The sequence below is a fragment of the Lacerta agilis genome, chromosome 16 (assembly GCF_009819535.1).
Source record: "Lacerta agilis isolate rLacAgi1 chromosome 16, rLacAgi1.pri, whole genome shotgun sequence".
NCBI lineage: Eukaryota > Metazoa > Chordata > Lepidosauria > Squamata > Lacertidae > Lacerta > Lacerta agilis.
Genome location: NC_046327.1, coordinates 27,268,739 through 27,287,475, shown reverse-complemented (window position 1 = coordinate 27,287,475; position 18,737 = coordinate 27,268,739). Strand labels below are relative to the sequence as shown.

Genomic DNA, 18,737 nt, shown 5'->3' with positions numbered 1-18,737 from the left:
TCACATTAGATTTACATATTCATTTTTCACTGTGTTTTATTGCTTCTTTTCTTTATTTCATTTTCTTATTTTATTGCTTCTTTTATTTCTTATATTGTATTACAATCACTGTCTCACTAAGGCAATTGTTCCTTCAAGGCAAGCATGTTCAGGGGAGGGTTCTCCCCCCTCAATTCTGGCAAATGAAAGGGGCGCACGGGGGAGAAGGGAGGGGAAGCCCCATTGCACAAAGGGAAATCCTTGTAGAGGGCTTCCATTGATAGGATTCGTTAGCTGAATCCCGCCCTGTTGATTTTAAATTGCAATACAACAATATACAATATAAGAGGAAAGAAACAAGTAAAATATCATTTAAAATCACACAGCATCTAGACCAGTGCACTGCAATTGCTACAACAGGCAGAAAAACCATTAAGCCGAAACCCTAAACAGTTTTTAAGGGGACTGTGGAGGAAAATGTTTGGAAACCACTATGGTAAATAATACTGACTTGGATGGACCAATGAGCTCACTCACTCTATGGTAGCTTCATTTGTTAGTTCAATTTATTTATAAGGACATTGGGTGAGATTCCCATGGAGATATGCTCCCTACTCACTTGTATGGGGTGGACTTGGAGCAACACGCCTCTATTTCACTCAAGCTAGGTTCCGTTTCTGAGTTTATCTGTTTTATAGTCACGGAGGGGACTGTGTGACATGAGCCACCTGAAGGTGAATCCTGACAAGTTGGAAATAATGATGGTTTGGCAGCACATGCTGCTCAATGAGGTTTGCAGCCTTGGGATGTTCTTGGAAGTTAAGGAGGTCAGATTTTTCTTTCCTACACTCCATGAAAGCGGAGGTGACAGTCTTCTATTCATTGGTGACTAGCTGCCCATCTTTTACTTTGTTTAAAGCTAAACTACCAAAAGGAGGACCAACAACAAAATGTTGCAGTGAGAAGGCAGCACAGTACATTCCATTTCCCCTTCCACCCAGAAGCTGTCTTTAAAGGAAGCACATCTTGTCCTCCTGAGGACAAGGAACAAAATATGGAAAAGGAAGAAACTGAGGGAGGACGACGACGACGACATGCTAGCACTCATTTCAAATATATTTACAGAGTCACATAGAAGAGCCTTATTCTCTGTTGTCCCAGTGGAAAGAATTAGATCTTAAGCTACAAAAACAAAGATTTCTTTAGGAAGAAAAGTTCAGCTACTGAACTAGGTGGGGTGGATGGGGACCACTTAGGCTGGACAGTCCACAGATGCTCCAGCTTTGCATTTTTTTGCACTTCAACAGGGTATTGGACTAAATAGTCCACTAGGTTCTAATGAACTCCACTACAGGTCTACTTTGGCCCATTCCCAGTCTTTGGAAAGTAGTGTAAGGGTTTGTTTGTTTGTTTTTAATGTCAGGTCCATAGTAAGTAAAATATTCTGCTGCTTTAGTTATTTTCTTGAGCTTTTACATATGTTGCACTGATCTTTTTTTAAAAAAGTGTACTAGTAATGGAAGTTTTTTTGGGGGGGGGGCACAAGATATTCTGGTTAAATACCACAAGTGGATTTCAAAAGATGGTATTGTTTTTGGTAGAAGGAACTGAAATTGCTAATAGGTAGGTTAAACGTTTTCTCCGACATTCAATTACACTCAACAAGAGATAAGAATTACATTTTAAAGATCTAGCTTAAATAAAGAAAAAAAGGCAAATCGGTGGGCTTTTCCTTTCTGGTTGTGCGTAGAATACAGAAAAATCAAACAATGATTTTTCTGTAAATAAGGGAAGGATTTTAAAAGTGTGTTAGATTCAGGTGAAGTAGAAGCAGTCATTTTGAATGAGGGAGGAACACATTAGGCACAATAAAAAGAGTAATTAATGATCAAAATTTGTACCAAAAAGTTTCCCAATCTTAAGCTGCTAGATGCTAATGGATGGGAATCATTGACGTTAATTATAAGATCTCAGCTGATGCTATGGATGTAAAAGGATAAATTTTAGCAGAGTTTTATCAACCCATGCTTTCTGATTTGGAGGGTGAGCACTATCCATATGGTCCGCCAAGTCAGACAGAAAACTATTGCTACTACTAAACAGGAAAATGGGACAGAAGCTGAGATAAAGATGAATAAAGAAGAGAGGAGAAGAGAGAGAAGAGAAGGTAGTGGAAAGAGCAAGGGTGTGAGTTCACAGCTCATTCTCTGTCCTCCAAATCATAGTTTGGATAATTGGTCTGAATTGAGCCAGACTAATTATCACTATCTGGCTTCTATTCCTCAATGTCTATGGTTTTGAATTTAAGCCATGACAACAGAAACAGCTAACCTATGGAGACAATAACTTCTCGATCTGATTTAAAAGTGGTCAAGTCCTAGAGAAATGGTCCCATTGGCAGACAAAGTAACATAGGGCATACTTTGCTCTCTGGTTGGACTTTGATGTCAGTAAAAAACACCAGGAAGTAGTCTACTAGGACATTCAAAGTTCCCTCTGATACAAGTTACAGAACCATTTGCACCCAATAAGTCAGTATCCTGGAACACTAAGCACAATGAAATAATTAAACAACTTACAACTGTATCTATTTCCTTCCTATTATTTACTTCTACTTTCAGTATGAATTACATGTATACTTTTTATTGCAGAAGAATAAATACATCTTTGTCTTAACTATTAAGGGCTGCTGTTAGTTTTTTAAACAGCTGTCTTTGGGCATTGGCCATTTTAAAAAGGTATCACTGCACCTTGCTAAACATTCCTAGATGCCTTTCAGATGTAGAAGCAGCTGCTTTTGCATGGGAGTGCGACATTCATGTAGACTGGGTCTTTCACACAGAATCACACCACCAAAACTATGCAACCCTGCACTATAGCTACATGAGTTACCTTCATGGAAAAGGAACTCTCACGTGGTTGCTACTATGCCTTAATGGTGTTGTACAATAGTGCAAAAATGTTGGATCACAAGAAAATCAACATTTTGGGTTGGATCCAGCCTACATAAGTTTCACTTAACTCCCATTGAAGGGAATGGGACTCAAGTCCAGACTGACTTGTCTTATCAATTTCAGTGTGGGTCTTGATTTCAATCAACTTTTTCTGGATCCAACCTAGTATTTTCTTGCTGGCATTATCCTAGAATAATTATGTGTTGTTTACAAAGTAACACAGTTGGGAACACAATGAGTGAAAATTCACTTACTTGATATTGTCGAGACACCCAGATTCAGGTTTCAATATGGCTGTATGATGAAACATTTTATAAAGAGCAATCCCAAGGAAGATTACATTAAGCTGAAATTAGAAATAAGAAGCAAGTTATGAGAAAAAGAAGGGGATTAACCCAAGGCCTAGTTTTCTCTACGGTGGAAAAACTATGTATGGATTGCACTAGTTCACACAGCAAGTGGAGACTCACATTACTGTATGTTCCTCCACACAAAGGTAAAAATTCTTATAGATAAAGCACTAGATGTAAAAGAGAAGACTCTAGACTAGCTACCTCTCTGACATGCTAGTTTTCTTTGTGGGATGATTATTATTATTTTTGTATGCAGGGCTGTACCAACATGTGAGCGCCCACCTGCAAGCTGAAGTGGTACAGCCCAGACACTGATTTATGACATTACTGAGAGCTGGGCCTTAGTCTTTTATTTGCATTCTTCATAGCAGATGAAGTGGATTAAGAAATTAGTTTGTAGGGTCAGTTGAAATAGACAGTTTTCAAAGGTGACTTGTAAAAAAGGGACACTGGAAGCCCATAGGGCAACACAAAGACACGATGTCAGACAGACTGATCTTAACAAGTTCTTTTACAGGGGAAAAAGCAGGTGCTTAAAATCTGACACATTGCTTTTCCGGATCTCTATAGCATGTTATTCAATCCTTGCTCTTCAGTCACAGTGGTGACACTGCTGTGCAGGACTTTTGAAAATGCGCAAACACAAAGGCAGAACAGAATAATAGGATGCACAGGAAGGGAAGCAATTGCTAAAAAATCCATGCTGCGATGACTAGACAAAGCAAATCCTGTTATACTCTGTAAAGATACAAAAATCCTCAGCCAATGTACCCATAGGAATCTTTATATCAAGGAACCACACAACCGAGATAGCAACCAGAAGACAACAGTTAAACTCTGTTTCTGTATATGTCTCTAAGACCAAGGATAAAAACATCTTGGCTTTGTTGAACCTTTAGCAGAATAAGGAACAGATATGGGTTCAGTTTCTCATGTACACCCGTTTATTTGAACAGGTTCACAAGAACACTCCTCAAGTGGGCAAATATTAGTGCCGGACCACCTTGGTTTGGCCCACCTTGGGGCAATCCAGGGATGTTGAAGGGCAAGTAGGAGGTGGGGGGAAAGGAGCAGCAGGCAGCCTCTGCAAAGAGCACCACCGGACTGATTGAAAAGGGACTTCCAAACAGCCCCACACTGCACTTTGGTTGCACAACGTTTACGTGTTTCCCAACGTTTCCCCCAAAGTGTGCAGCCTCACATACCAGGATTCAATTACCAGGCAACACCAGGTACTGTCTGCTAAGCATGCGATAAAAAACATGCACTGAAAGTCATGCTAATCAGGAATACTTACCATAATTATCAAGGTTGCAGGTCCTATAAAGCTCCAGATGAAATACGTGTCAAGTCGAAGCCAACATCTGTAATGGAAATGCAGGAAAATATGGCATGTAAGAGGGCATCTAAGAAGCATATATCAAGTGTGAGTAAGTGACAGAGAGGAATGGGAGCAGTGTAACGTTCCACTAGGAGGCAGGAAATATCACATTGCTTGTTCATTTAAAAGCTGAATTATATGCCTGGTTTCTGACAGTGCTATTGATGGAGTAAGATAATTACCTCTGGAGGAAGCAGGAGAAAATAGCACAGATTCTACTTGCTAAGACCTTCCGTTTCTGTCATAGAAAATCTTTATAAAAGCCCTAAAACAGCCATTAAATCTAGCTGCAAGCTATTCACTGCTGTTCAGCCAGACTGTCAGCTTCCATAGTAGGTGAAGATCTGAACAATTTAGTGAAAAGGGAAATAAATTTAGGATTAGAAGGTCTGAAGCTTAATTAGATTCAGGAGTTTTCTGTTTTCATGAATATTTCTAGAAATGCAGCTGACCTTTAGAATCAAGCTAGGTGATTCATGACCTAAACTAAATTATTAATAGCTTCATTTTATCTGATTTAATATCCCCTAATGGTTAATGATTTGGGGAAATTACATTTCCATTCTGAGTTTTCCCAATGACAAAATGGGCATAAGGTAACAAGACAGTTGAACATAAATCTATCCTTATGATCTTCTGTTTTTGGTAGTTTAATGTATCAAGAGCTGCACACCCACAAGAGATTGAATACCTGCTATGCAAAGAAATATGAGAATACAGTCATTTTCAAATATGCAGATTTTCTTTGAAATAAAATTCTAGATTGAGGCAAAGGACCTTCTGAACTGATGACTGAGATCAGTGATGTGGGTAAACAATCTAAAGCTGCATCCAGACAAGGCAGAAGTATTATTGCTCAGAGATTCAACAGACCAAGAGATAGTGTTCAGTCTCTTTTGGAATGGGTTGCATTCCTCCTTAAGTACCAGGTACAGAGTTGGGGGGTGTTTCTGGATTCAGTGCTGATCCAGAAAGCTTAGATAGTGGTGATGACCAAAAGAAGCCAGAACAGGTTCCCAAAATGGCACACCATGAGTCAACTCTTTTATATAAGATCAGATAAAGTTTATTCTTGTTCATACTTGATGAAAAAATATAGCCTCTCTCTCTCTCTCTCTCTCATTTCTGGGGTTACCATTACTTTAAACAGAGGCTTTGTACCTTTAACATCATTATGAGTTTTTATACTGGGAGTGAAACTCCAGTGCTGCTGCTGCATTTCAGAAATGGTGGGTTAATAATAAAAATCTCCCCAGCTGATAATGCTTTGATGTATTGGAGGATGGAATTTCCTTTCCCAATTTTTTTTTTCTGTGCTCAGAATGCAAAATGAAACTATCATGAGTTTATATTCTGAGTTTTGCACTGGTGTGGTCTACATGCACCAGGCTAAGAGGAGCTCAAAACTGGTAAAACTGCTGTTGGGAGTCGTTTATTTTAACCCCTTCATACTTTCAATCTTGCAGATTGCTGCAAATGACTTATAAAACCTGAAACATAATTTACTGAAGAGTATCTAGCCCAATGAGCCATCAATCTGACTTTTAAAAAAATCGGGAATGCCGTAAGGGCATATAGCATGTAAATGTGACCTTTGAAGTAACTCAGGAATCTGATCATTGTGGGTAATATTTCATACTGTGGTTTTTTTTAAGGCATCTACGGCTCCGGCTCACTTGGAGCTGGGGAGGACCTGGACAAAATTGAAAGAGAGCCATGTCATAATAAGAGGTTCTAACCCTCTTGGGTGACAGCTGTCACTCATCTGACAGACAAACCCACCTAACCAGAGCTGCCTTTTCTGGTCCCCTCACTACAGCTTCCATGAGACTTTGCAAGAATGGACATGTAGGAAAGGAAGCACTGTGGTTGTTTCCTAAAATAAACTCTGTCACAGGTTTGCATATTATAATGTTACCATGCAAGCAGAACTATGGCAGCTGCAAACATAGGCCTATTCTTCCTGGGCATTTATACATTGCTGTTTTAGCTACTGATGCAGCTGTTTCAGCATCCTGTTCTATGGTTATTTTTGTTTGTGGAAGAGTAGGAAGCTTAGCATTTTCAATTAACACGACAGTCTGCCAAACACAAAGCTTGCATTAATGTGGTGCCGTATGTATATTTCATGCGCAAGCCATTTTGCAATTAGGCTCCTGTTTAAATGAATAGTGAAGATTTTTGCATTATTTCCTTTCTCTCCTTAGAATTAGTTAGCATTCTTTACTGCCTGACAGAGTTTCCATGTAACTTGGAAACCTGTATATATTCTTCTTCCAATAAAAGGTATCAACTTACCTATTCTGCATCTTATGTTGAAGATTATACTTCCATTATTAAACTTGCATTACAGATTTGCATAGCAAAACATCAGTCATTTTATTAAGGGTCAAACTAGACAATACACGGGAGATGTGTGAACAGTGTCCAAATGGATTGATTCATTTATTACTGAAATGTAGCAAACTGTATCAGAGGCTGCAGTTGGGAATGAAGGAGATTTTCCCATTCCCTCCTACTCAAAATTGCCTCTCCAGCCATCAGAGGAAAAAATACCAGAACCCTATCTATGTCTCCCCCTGCCCCCTGCTAGGGGCAAAGCAGTTTCATCAGAGTGATTCTGAGCGGAAAACAGGCAGCAGCTCCTTCCCCCTGCCATTCCTCCATTAAAACTAGCAGCCTCCAATGGCTGATTTTCCACTTTAAAAAAGATGGCAGGCCATGAACAAGTATCACCCATGTTGTCAGCTTTGCCCTTGAGGTGTTCAATGTAATTTTTAACTCCCATGGACAGAAAATTAAGAAAAGCACACTTAAAATGATTTTTAAAAACCAAAAACCATTAGCATGGTGGAGATGGATGTTGGAGGAACCAGACACAGAGGAAGGGGTAATATATTTCATGGGCACAAATCACGCTATGGATGAGAGAAACACAACAGGTGTAGGGTCAGCCAAGTCAACTGCTATGGTGATGGTCCACTGCTGACTATACAAGAAATTAAGGCATGTCAGCTCAGAAGTCAGTGAAATACTTTCTATCTGCAATGCCTACATGCTGTATACATACCAAGCCCAGAACTGTTCTACTAAAGCCTTATCTTCTGCAGCAGTAAACTATTTGGACCTTAAACCTTATGGCACTCAAAAGTAACAGTTGTGGAATTCCATTCTTCAGATTTTAAAGCATTCTTGGAAGAGAAAGTTTGACTAATCCCTACTCTCCTGAAGAAAATGGGGTGACAAAAATGGGGTGGCAGAAAGAAAATACAGGATTTTTCAGGAAATGTTGCAAATCCATGTCAACGGATGCAGTCTATCTGCAACTTTCTGGCAACTGCTCATTATGTGCAAAACTGCTTGTACACATCTGACACTCAGGAAACTCCCTTTAATTCATTAAGCCAAACCTAATGCAAAGCATCTCAGAATGACTGGATATGCAGCCTTGGTAAACACACCAAAGGCAACACACTGCAAAAATAGCCCCAGAGCTAAAAAAGGGATTTGGCATTATGTGGGTTCAGGGGTCAGAATATATAACTTTGAAGTTCCTTTGTGATTCTAGAAACCACACACACACACACACACACACACAGCTCTTCAGGTATGCTAAATGTGGAATATTAATTAATTTTCAGGATATTCATTTCCCCCTCAACATCTAAATAAATTGTATATTCTATTCAGCTGTTACGTCTTAACATATTTACAAATATCTCCATAAACATATTTTAGAATTTGTTTGAATACTACATTTAAAGCACATTAACTTAATTAACTTGGTTTCCCCCCTTATCAAATATTTCACTTCAACTACTTTTGGCAATTAGACAGGATATTAGAGCTATTTATAAGGCAGATAAATTAAGATGCTTCACACTTTTGTTTATTAGGTATGTCATATAATTGTTCAGTATCAAAAGATACAGCAATTCTAGCTACAGTGGAACTGGTGGGCTTACAGAGAAATCCAAACACACAGTTTTTTATTTGGGTGGAGTTGTCTTTGCACCAGCTCTCCGGGCATCCAGTTGTCTATTGCCTTCTGTGGAATGATACCAACATCATGCAGATGTGGAGCTCCTGCTTACCCTCATCCAGTATGTGTCCAGGATTCCCACTTGTAGCAGCCAACAAAAAGCTGCCAAATTTCAGTAAGTAAAAACCAGGACACTCCAAAAACACAATTTGACTTGCTTAAGACCCAGGACAAAGCTCCACCTTTCAGAAATTCCCCCCAGACGTCAACTCTGCCTTTGAAATCCCGGTAATGTCCACATTTCCAAATGGTGCTTTCCAAAGAATGGGAGGAGGACAGGGGTGAACTAGCCTGGGATCCAGTGGATCCTGATGCCATAACATGACAGCTCTGGGCCTGATCACTGGACCAGCTCGAGGCACAGAGATCTCCCTGACATCCCTTTCCTTATCTCTCATTCCTTGTAGTCCTTGTTTTCTAAATAACAACAGTTTAATTTGTTGCAAATCTCTACCTTTCCTGCCAGTGCAGGGATCAGCTTCTACAACCCCCCCCCCCCCCGCAAAGCATATGCTAATCATGTTCCATGGGACCATGCTCTCTCCTTTGCTTTTTATTTTTGTTACAACCACAATGACAACTGGGGATCCATTCAATCATGCTTGCTCTTTCCAAAGTAATAACAGCTATAACAATTTGCTCTATTTCCTGCCTGAAAAGAAATCAAACCTTAAGATATCCCTGGTGTGTATTAAATGCATCCAATAAACAATCATTAGATGCCACTGGACCATAAAATTTGAAGAGCTCCGACTTATCACACTGTTTGTGAATGTGCAATAGACTGCTTAAAATGGCTGCACAGCTTCCCACTCTGTAAGTGGCAAATCTGACTATATATGGAAGTTTAATGTGTATATTCAAAATGGAGCATGTGCTCTCTTTTATTAGATTTCAGTAACCATGTTGCTTATATGAGACTTTCTCGCCCACCCCCCAAAAAATAAAAATAGTATATTTGGTCATTATTTCAGAACACTTAAGTGAGATGAAACTATGAAAGAGGCTGTTTCAAAGAATACACAAAAACCAGGAAACTGAGCAGCATCAGAGAACTCATTTGAGAAAAACAAACATGTCATTATTGGCCTGGTTACCTGCTATAAGCAAATGTGTGGAAATCTTATCGCTTGTTCTTCCTAGAGAGATGCAACTTTGAGAGGGGGAATGCTTAAGTGATGGTGGAAAGGTATTCAACCTTTCCATTGCTTCTAGCTTTTCTAGATTAACTCCCCAGTTTCTCCCCTCTGCTACAGGGTAATTTTATATTTTCATATCCTTACATTTAAATCTCACCTCTCTTCCATTACGGAAACCCCAGACCAGACCCAGACCTTCTTTATTTCAGCAAGGTGGTGGGACCATGTGCCTTCCGACCAAACTCTGCAGTCCTATTTCTCTTTTAATTGGCTTTAAATATCATGGATAATTTAATGGCCATTCTGAAACAATCTTATTTTGGAGGTAGACTTAATAAAAGTGCAGTTGTTGATCGGGCATCTTCCCTATAGGAAGTGCTTCTGTTGTTGGAAGTGCTAGATCCAGAAAGAAGTGTCCCCCCCCTGGTGTGTGCTTGAGAGCCACAACACCCTCAGGTGTTCACCTTAACACTGGTTGAAACAGGATGTGCAAAATAAGAATTTCTTTTACAATGTATCTGAATTTCTTATGTGCCCCGTGAAAAGTGAGAATGGCAGCACAACACAGATTAGAACCCTGCAGAATTAATCCAATTCTGTCTCCATTAAAAAACCCCCACCAAAACAATAATGCACATTTCTTTTCCTAAAACATGCTCAGCACAAAAGTCTGTAGTTTGGCAGGCTCTCTTCACTCTGGAGGGGATAGTATGCTTGCAAATTTTATCTATTTCTGTCAAAAGGGAAAGATATATACCGGTAGTATTTTTTTTTTCCATTTCCCAATGGTGAATTCTGTGTGCGGGGGGCAGCGGGGAATGAATCAGATCTGATGTACCCCAAGCTGAATTAGGAAGCCTATAAAGAACCTTGGAATGAGGCAGACTATTTTTCAAAGCCCCAGATCAGGGTCCAGACCAAATATTCAGGTCAGTGCAAACACCTTTCTATTGCCTATTTATTTCTAGAACTCTGACAAATCCATGCTCACCAGTATTGGTTTTTCAGACTCCCCCAAACCACAAAATGAAACTCACACTTTTCCTGTGCCGTAACTTCTGTAGTCTACGGCCGCCGAAACAGCCACAATTAGAGCAGGCATGCCATAGCCAACCAAGTAGAAGTATTTTCTCCGTGAATGTTCACTCTCGAAGACCTCCACCAACATGATGTAGAGCTGTACTCCCTCCAGAAACATCCATGTGAAAGCAGAAAGGAAGAAAAAGTGCAAGAGGGCAGCAAACACAGCACAGGCTATCTGGGAGAGTAAAAAGACAAAGCAAAAAAATAATTACTTGTAATCTGAATCTGACATTGATCCTGCGCGGAATGGCAAAAAGGGCAAATTCTACGTTACTGGTCAATGCTCAAATCACAAAGAAGGGGGCAGAGGGGCCCTAACATTTTGTGATTTCCCCTATATCTGCTATTTTTAGAAGTCTACAGGGAAAGGCGTGATATGATGTGACTAACCCTAATTACTAGTTACTAGCTTGACTTTACACTTGGTTCAAACAGTACTGAATTAAAATGTTCTCCAAGTAAGCCATAACAGCTAACATACCACTACCCTTGGATTATGATTCTCAAATGCTGAAAATGGTATATATATGATTATCCATTCTTGGATCACTATACACTTTTGCATAGTTGATTATACAGCAGTGTTGGTTCATTAGAAAAACCGACAAACCACAGTTAATAGTATTATTTGGACCAACTAAAATGTCATAAAGTTCTAAACAAGCTTCAAGTTCTTCAGAACTCTTCTTCAGATTAGATGTAAAACAACAGGGGTTTGTGGGATGGAGGAGAGAAAAGCTGAGCTTGATAGATTGGTGCTCAAATGTCTGCGGTTTATTAATATGGATTCAAGGATGTATTAGCTGCAATTCTATGCACACTTACTTCACAGAAAGCCCCATTGTATGTGTTGTGACTTTCATCTGAGTAGGCCTGCATAGGATTCCACTGTTAATCAGATTAGACTGCTATGTGAAAATAAAGTGTAACTATTTCTTCTGATGACTTAGAAACTTTGAATGCAGCCTAAAATCGTATTAGCATTTTCCTTTTTTTCTGCAGTTCCAGCACACTTGCGGACTCAAGTTCAGATTGCAGTAGACACAATCCAGATATAGTTTTCATGTATAATTACAATCCCAAGATCCTTTTCATGTGTGTTAGCAAAGCTGGAGTTTAATTTTATGAAGGTGGGGAACTGGAAATTAAGGTGGGAAATGTTTCCTTGTGGTTTAGAAGTGAAGTGTTCTCCCAAAGTTAAGTTCCATATACAGGCAGCAGAGGATAATCATCTTCCAGTTTTAAAATCTGTTACCTGGACAACTAAGTTTGCTTATACCTTGGGAACATTTTAATTGGTCTTAATAAATGTATTATGCTGATGTGGCTTTTAGACACCCCCTCCCGACCCTCCACCAATCGACCAACTATGCTTTTGAAGAACACCAAATTTAGTTGTCCAGGAGAGGAATCTTAAAACTGGAGGAAGATTCTATTTATTTGTTTTATCAGCAGTTCCCCCTATGTTGACATCACACCAAGCATTTTCCCCCTTCTCTCTCCTGTCCTTGTTTTCCTTAATATTCAGCCTGAATTAGAGCACTAGGAAGCTTGTTCATGACCTACTTGTGACATTTTAGTTGGTCCTAATAAAGGTGGCTTTTGGATATTTGGAAAACTTGGACACTCCATTTTATTATCATGATCAGTAGCATTTGATTCAGCTTCACGTTGGATAAATCAGTGGTGCTTTATTGCTTGGCCAAAGGCAAGGAATAGGCTTCACTACTGCATTTCTAACTGGATAGTTACCGGCTGATCGGCCCTGTTGATCCCAATAAGAAAGAGAAGCTCTGCCACAAACAGACTGATGCACAGGTTTTTATGGATGGTATTTCTGTCACTCTGGAGCCCACGGAAGAAGCAAAAAGTAAAGATGCAGATCAGGAGGCAGACGAGGGACAGGAGAATGCCAATCCAAGTAATGACATCCAGGAGGAGGTCGTGGACTGCATCACCATGCTGCAAGGCACAGTAGAAAGACAATTAGTCACCAACTGGTACCCAAGTCTGAGAAAGCTTGGCGCATCTGAAACTGTTTGACCTCATCTCAATTTGCATGCCAAATCTGTCATATGAGGGACTAATGAAGCGAGCAGTACATTAACACATGCACACACTCTCTTCACTGTCTGTCTGTCCTGCTTGCAAAAGCAGCCGGAAAAAAAGTTCATTAGCAGGTTTTTCTGATCTCGTATATCAGAGAACATGACACACTTCAGGTATTACAGATTAGTGGTGTTAGTAACCTGGTGTTGATCTGTATTTGTGAAATATGTAGTGAAAACAATTACTGTATTTCTCAGACCTCTATGATAGCAATCATTTTAGAAAGGAGAGGAACATTGATTCAGCAGAAAAATACCATCAACCTCCACCACTAAAATCAATAAGTACCAGAGAAATTGAAAACTGACATTTTTAGCTCCATCAGGATTGCAAAAACCACTTCAAAAATATTTCCAAAAAGTCCTGGAGACCCATATTAACTATAGAATTAACACAGGGAAAGACTGGCAACTTTGCCTGCTTTGCATACTTTTAATCTTTAATTGTCACAGACCTTTTTTTTTTTACACTTCATTTCCATCTAACCTCACTGTTCACATTTCTCTCTACACCCATCTGCATGTGTCCTGTCAACTGAAGATGATCCTTTAATGCATCTGAAAAAATTGGCTCTAGTCCAAGAAAGCTTATGTCATAATAAATCTGTTAGACTTTAAGGCACTGCAAGAACCCTTTGTTGTTTTTTGCTGCAACAAACAGGCATTTTTGTGTAAAAGATTTTGTTCTTCTACGTGAACTGCAACAAAACAACCTAATTTAGCACCACCCTCCAGAACTACAGAAGTAGGCTGCTCATATAGATATTCTACAGGACATTTATTTTAGACAGACACAGATCCAAAAATGGCATGCCTCAAACTACAAAACGTAGGGTGCAATCTATAGTCCAGATCCATTGGCACTGGGTCTTTAGGAGCTGGCATAAGTCCTGGCAGATGTGGAGCTATGGCACTGGCTTAAGAATTTATGAACAGCCCTGTAGGCCAGTCTGTGTGAGGGTAGTTGTAGTCACCAATTACTACAATAGTTCCTCTTTTGGATGTTCATTGTATATGCTACACTCCACACCACCTTTTTAGCTGATGTAATGGCTTGGTCTTCCAAATTACCAAGTAGGTGATGGTTCTCTCTGAAGACCTTCCAACATTTGGTGTTTTGATATGCAGAATGTGGCGCCACACCCAATCAGGGTGTGAAAGAGAAACAATCCTGCTGCTCAATGATTCATTCAAGCTTTATTTGCACCTTTTTGTCAATTCTGACATTCCTGATATTGGGCAATGCCTTTTGAGGAATCTAATACGGTGGTTACTTGCTATGGATGGAAGTCAAGAGGCTGCCATTCAAAAGTGCTGCTGCCTGCTCAGCTGAGGATGTCAGGGGATTGTGAATGGCAGCAATTGGTGGGAGGCAGCGGGATTAGCTTAAACATGGGTCTGCCACTGGTATACCTAGTTCTACCCTTAGTTACAAATAATTCTAATCAATGGTAAATGCCTTTATGTATAGTACTAAGGTGACTCTGGCTCCCAAGACATGCCCCAAAGGGAACAGATATACACTTAATACACACGGAGGCCCAAATGTGTCCCACATTTTGAAGACACATGTTTTGCCCACACTACCAGTTTACCACATACGAGCACCAAAGCAATGTCTCAGTCTGTTCCTCTGCAATGTGTTATTTGCTGCAGGTTAATACATGCTGCAGGCAAAGGCAGTTGTAGCTGATTTTAATTCCATATATTTACTCATCAGTCAATAAACTTCAGTCAGGAGAAAACGATTACAAGATGGGTTTTTTTTAATGAAAAGAATATCTCCTTAAAAAAGCAAAAAAGTTATTAAAGTACTTCAGCAATGAATCCTACTTTTTTGTCGCTGACACACACATATATATGTCAGTCATACAACCATGCACCAATGGGGAATCTGAAATTTATAATTTTGTATATTCGTCATAGACCAGCCTATGGGGCTATAACATATGATTCAATAGGGGAGAAGGCAGGTCTTAACTACTTTATCAAGAAATTGCACAGCAGTTTGGTAGTAGCACATGGGGCACGAAACTATATGCCCAAAGAAGGCTCCCTGTTGCAGAAACAGGGTGGACAGGTCTGAGAAGTGCAATTTTTACTCTTTCACAGTAAAAGCAATTTTCCCCCCCAGAAGCAATAGGGACACGAGTCTTTATTTGAAGTGTGCTGCAGTTACCAGAAGTTTGAAAGCCTGTATTAGACTTTTGGCCATTTCCACTGTCTCCCGTCTAGCCCTCCTTAACAGCATGTAGCATCTTTACACATTAGGCTAGGGATAGCATGAACCTGTGGCTCTCCAGATGTTCAACAACATCTGGTTCTAGCTCACGCTAATTTCCAGCTAGCAAAGTCAATGGCCAGGTATGATGGGAGACAGTGTTCAACAGCTGGAGGGCATCAGGTTCACAATCTCTATGTGTGATTTTCCCTTAGCTGCTTCCTCCTTCTCTACTTACCTTTAATTAAGGCTCCTGTGTTTCATTTCCCTGTGTATATTAATTCCCTCCCTTCAATCACCTTCATAGTTTCCCTGCCTCTTACCACCTTTTCTCAACCTGTATTCTTGCTGACTTGCCTTACACAACTTCTGCTCTTCATGGAGGTTTGTGTGATGATTTGATAACCAAACTGACAATGATACCTTCCTTCACAGAAACCGCACTGTGCACTTTCTGTAGCTGATAATTTTGTACCCTGGGAAGATAGGGCAACCAGGGACTTCAAACCGCTGGAACAAGGCACTTTAGTGTATTATAATACAGATGTTGAAACGCCCTTCAAACAGAATTCAGAACATTTGATTCTGGTTTTTCCTCAGAAGGCAATATTTCTGTACGGCTGAGGGAGAACCTCCTTTTCTTTCTGTTCACTTCTGTCCTTGATCAGTTACATACTTTTTGGTAGCCATCTCAGTAAGTTTTCATCAGCACCAGGGAAACAGAATAATATAACAAAATAAGAAAGATGAAGGATTCTGCAATATTTCATAAGGTGGACATCCTTGTATAAAGGTGGCTTAGCATATGTAGAACACATAGAATACTGCTAGCACTTAATTAGTGGTGGTAGTAGCAGCAGCATATGAGAAAGCAGGCATCTGCAGAGCAACCCCTGGTGATTTTTCTCATAAATTCAAGTGATTCAGTCTTAGTCCTAATTTAAAAACTGACACATCATAAAAGCTTTTCTTGACTCAGAGAAATCTTCGGAAGAGCAAATCTGAAGAGAATGCCAGAGACTACGAAGAGGAGTGCTTCTTCTGCATTTCATGGCCTTTGGGGGCCATTATTTACACACACTGTGTGTGTATCCTGTCCTTGACGATGGTCTAGAGACTGCAGCTAGTGCAAAATGTTGCAGCTGGAGTGTTAATGGGTCTGACAGCATACAATCATATTACATATTGCCCTGGTTGCTGATTAATTGCCAGGTCCGATTCCAGTCTTGACATAAAAAATCCTCAGAACCATTCACTTCACCCTGTATTGTCCAGTCCAATTTTAAGGTTAATTAGAGCTATCTTGTTAATTGAACCATCTTCGAGTGTGGTTCACAGTTCTGTGGCTAACAGGAGGGCTTTCTCAGCAATGTTGCCCCCAGTCTGAAACACCCTGTCCCCAAGATTGAGCTATCTTCTCCCACCCCACAGCAGCAGCTGAAACAGAGACATGAGACATCATGTTGCATTTTGGGAGGAGTCAGGGGGTGGAGCCGACCACAGTGGCTGGCGGCTCCTTCTCTCTCACCCTTGGCCTCTGCCATGGGCTAGGCGGTGGTGGCCCTCTCTCTGCCTCCCAATGGGAAGCCTGCCTTAGGGCTGGCAGGTGCAGAGAGCCCCACTGTTTGGGGCCAAGGAGAGGAAGGGAGATGGAGGCAGGTGCCAGGTGGTGGCAGCAACAATGGCCATCACCACCTTCTTCCGAAGCTGCCTTCTCATGGCTCCATCAGTCGCCTGCCTCAGCTGTGAGGAGAGAATGGGGGGGGCACCTGTGAGGTGCCAACGGAGAGCAACCGCCACCTTTACCCCAATGGCCAGCCAACTAACGGTTATTCTGCAAATACTTGTGTGCAAGGCCCCACCTCAAAATGCAAAAGTGCAAATAGCATTTCAGCCAGACTGCTCATTAAAACATTATGTTAAAAAGGCGCAGTTAAACCGTGTGTGTGTGTGTGTATAAGATTTTAAACAGCACTTGAATTTTAACTCAGAAATAAGCAGGCAACCAGTGGAACTGGCACAGTATTGTTGCAATATGATCAGTACATTTGTTCCCCCACACGCACCCTGGTAGCTGTTGTCTATGCCATTTGAAGTTTCCAATTGGAACTATAATCTAGCCCATATTCAATTAGCTCATTAACTCAGTTTTGCCAAATGTGATGCTGTAATCTAGATAAATTGCAACCACAGCATTATTCAATCCACTAAACTAGCAACCCAGATGAAAAAACACACAGCAAAATTGGTTAGGCAGGATTTATTCTTGACAAGAATATGCTGGTTTCTACTAATTCTGCTGCATTGTTATCCATATGCATAGAACCTGATTCCTTTAGTATATGTTCTAGTATCTTCCCTGGTATCAGTCTATAGTTTTGAAGACTCTCCTTTCCCTGTTTTTGAAGACTGCCATCTCACCCATTATCTAGGAATTCTCAAAGATGATACACAGAGTTTCTGAGAGTATATCTGCACATTTAGCATGCTAGGATGCAGTTCACCTGGCTCTGAAGAACTCACTAGGGATAGTGAAGCATTTCCTGACTAACTGCTTATCAATCCTGAACTGCAATCCTGACTCCTCATCAGTAACACAATTTATGCAATGATAGTCGAGTTTCCTTTTGGGAGAGAACAGAAGCACAATAGAAGTTCAATAGTTTCAGTCTTCTCTTTTGTCATTTTGCCATCCTTAGGGAGCAGTGGGTCTATTGCTTTCTTCCTTTTCTTAGAACATACCTTAAAATACACTTTTTTGTTGCTCTTGGCACTCCAGCTTCAGCTCATTCTGAACTTTATCTTTCCTGACACTGTTTTTTCCCATTGGAACATTAGCACGATTCCCACTGAACCATTCTGTGACAAATGGGAACATCACGAAGTTTTACCAAGCCCCGATGTGTCATGGAAGAACGTCACTGCAGCAAAGCATCCTAAATGATTCAGGCAACTGTAGCAATGAGAACTAGAAGTGTCTTCTGTTTAAAGAAGATCAGCCATTCCTACCTTCACTTCCACATGGGCCATCAGGACAGCAAAGTTGGTCAGGTGGTTACAGCAGCAAGTTGTGTGTGTCTTGTTTGTTGTCAAAAGCCGACATCCTTGAGTTGACCAATATCCCGTCATTGTGCGTTTCGAATAGCTCCAGAAAGAACAGTTAGGGTTGAAATTTTCCTCTGACTGCTGTCGGGAAGAAAGAAATACATGCAATAGAAATGATGGCACTTTAAACATATTTCCTTTCTCCCAGCTACAATCAGCAGAGGTTGGTAAGTTAAAAATTCTACCTGTGCATGCTTTAGAAAGTTTGCTGTCTTTTTCACTTTAGCTAAATGGGGTCTTATTTCTTTGTTCCTTATTTATTTTGGTCATAAAACTATAATGAGTACTTCAGAACTAACCTACTATATTTCAACTGAAGAACAAAGGAATTACTCTATGAGAACAGTTAAAACAGTGATAGTCTTTGGTAAA

The 18,737-nt window shown here is 40.3% G+C and overlaps 1 protein-coding gene across 27 annotated transcripts in view; it reads right to left on the bottom strand.

The window, feature by feature from the left end:
- ADGRL3 (adhesion G protein-coupled receptor L3) overlaps positions 1-18,737 on the bottom strand; it is a 337,100-nt gene that overhangs the window by 98,612 nt on the left and 219,751 nt on the right. For 22 of the 27 annotated variants that reach the window (XM_033172836.1, XM_033172842.1, XM_033172845.1 and 19 more), the window contains 5 exons: positions 18,270-18,446; positions 12,684-12,893; positions 10,886-11,106; positions 4,584-4,650; positions 3,188-3,279 (listed from right to left, as the gene is read on the bottom strand). In XM_033172836.1, coding sequence (XP_033028727.1) covers positions 3,188-3,279; positions 4,584-4,650; positions 10,886-11,106; positions 12,684-12,893; positions 18,270-18,446 — 767 coding nt within the window. The remainder of the gene's footprint in view (positions 1-3,187; positions 3,280-4,583; positions 4,651-10,885; positions 11,107-12,683; positions 12,894-18,269; positions 18,447-18,737) is intronic. The other 5 variants (XM_033172824.1, XM_033172828.1, XM_033172833.1 and 2 more) reach the window with 1 other exon arrangement.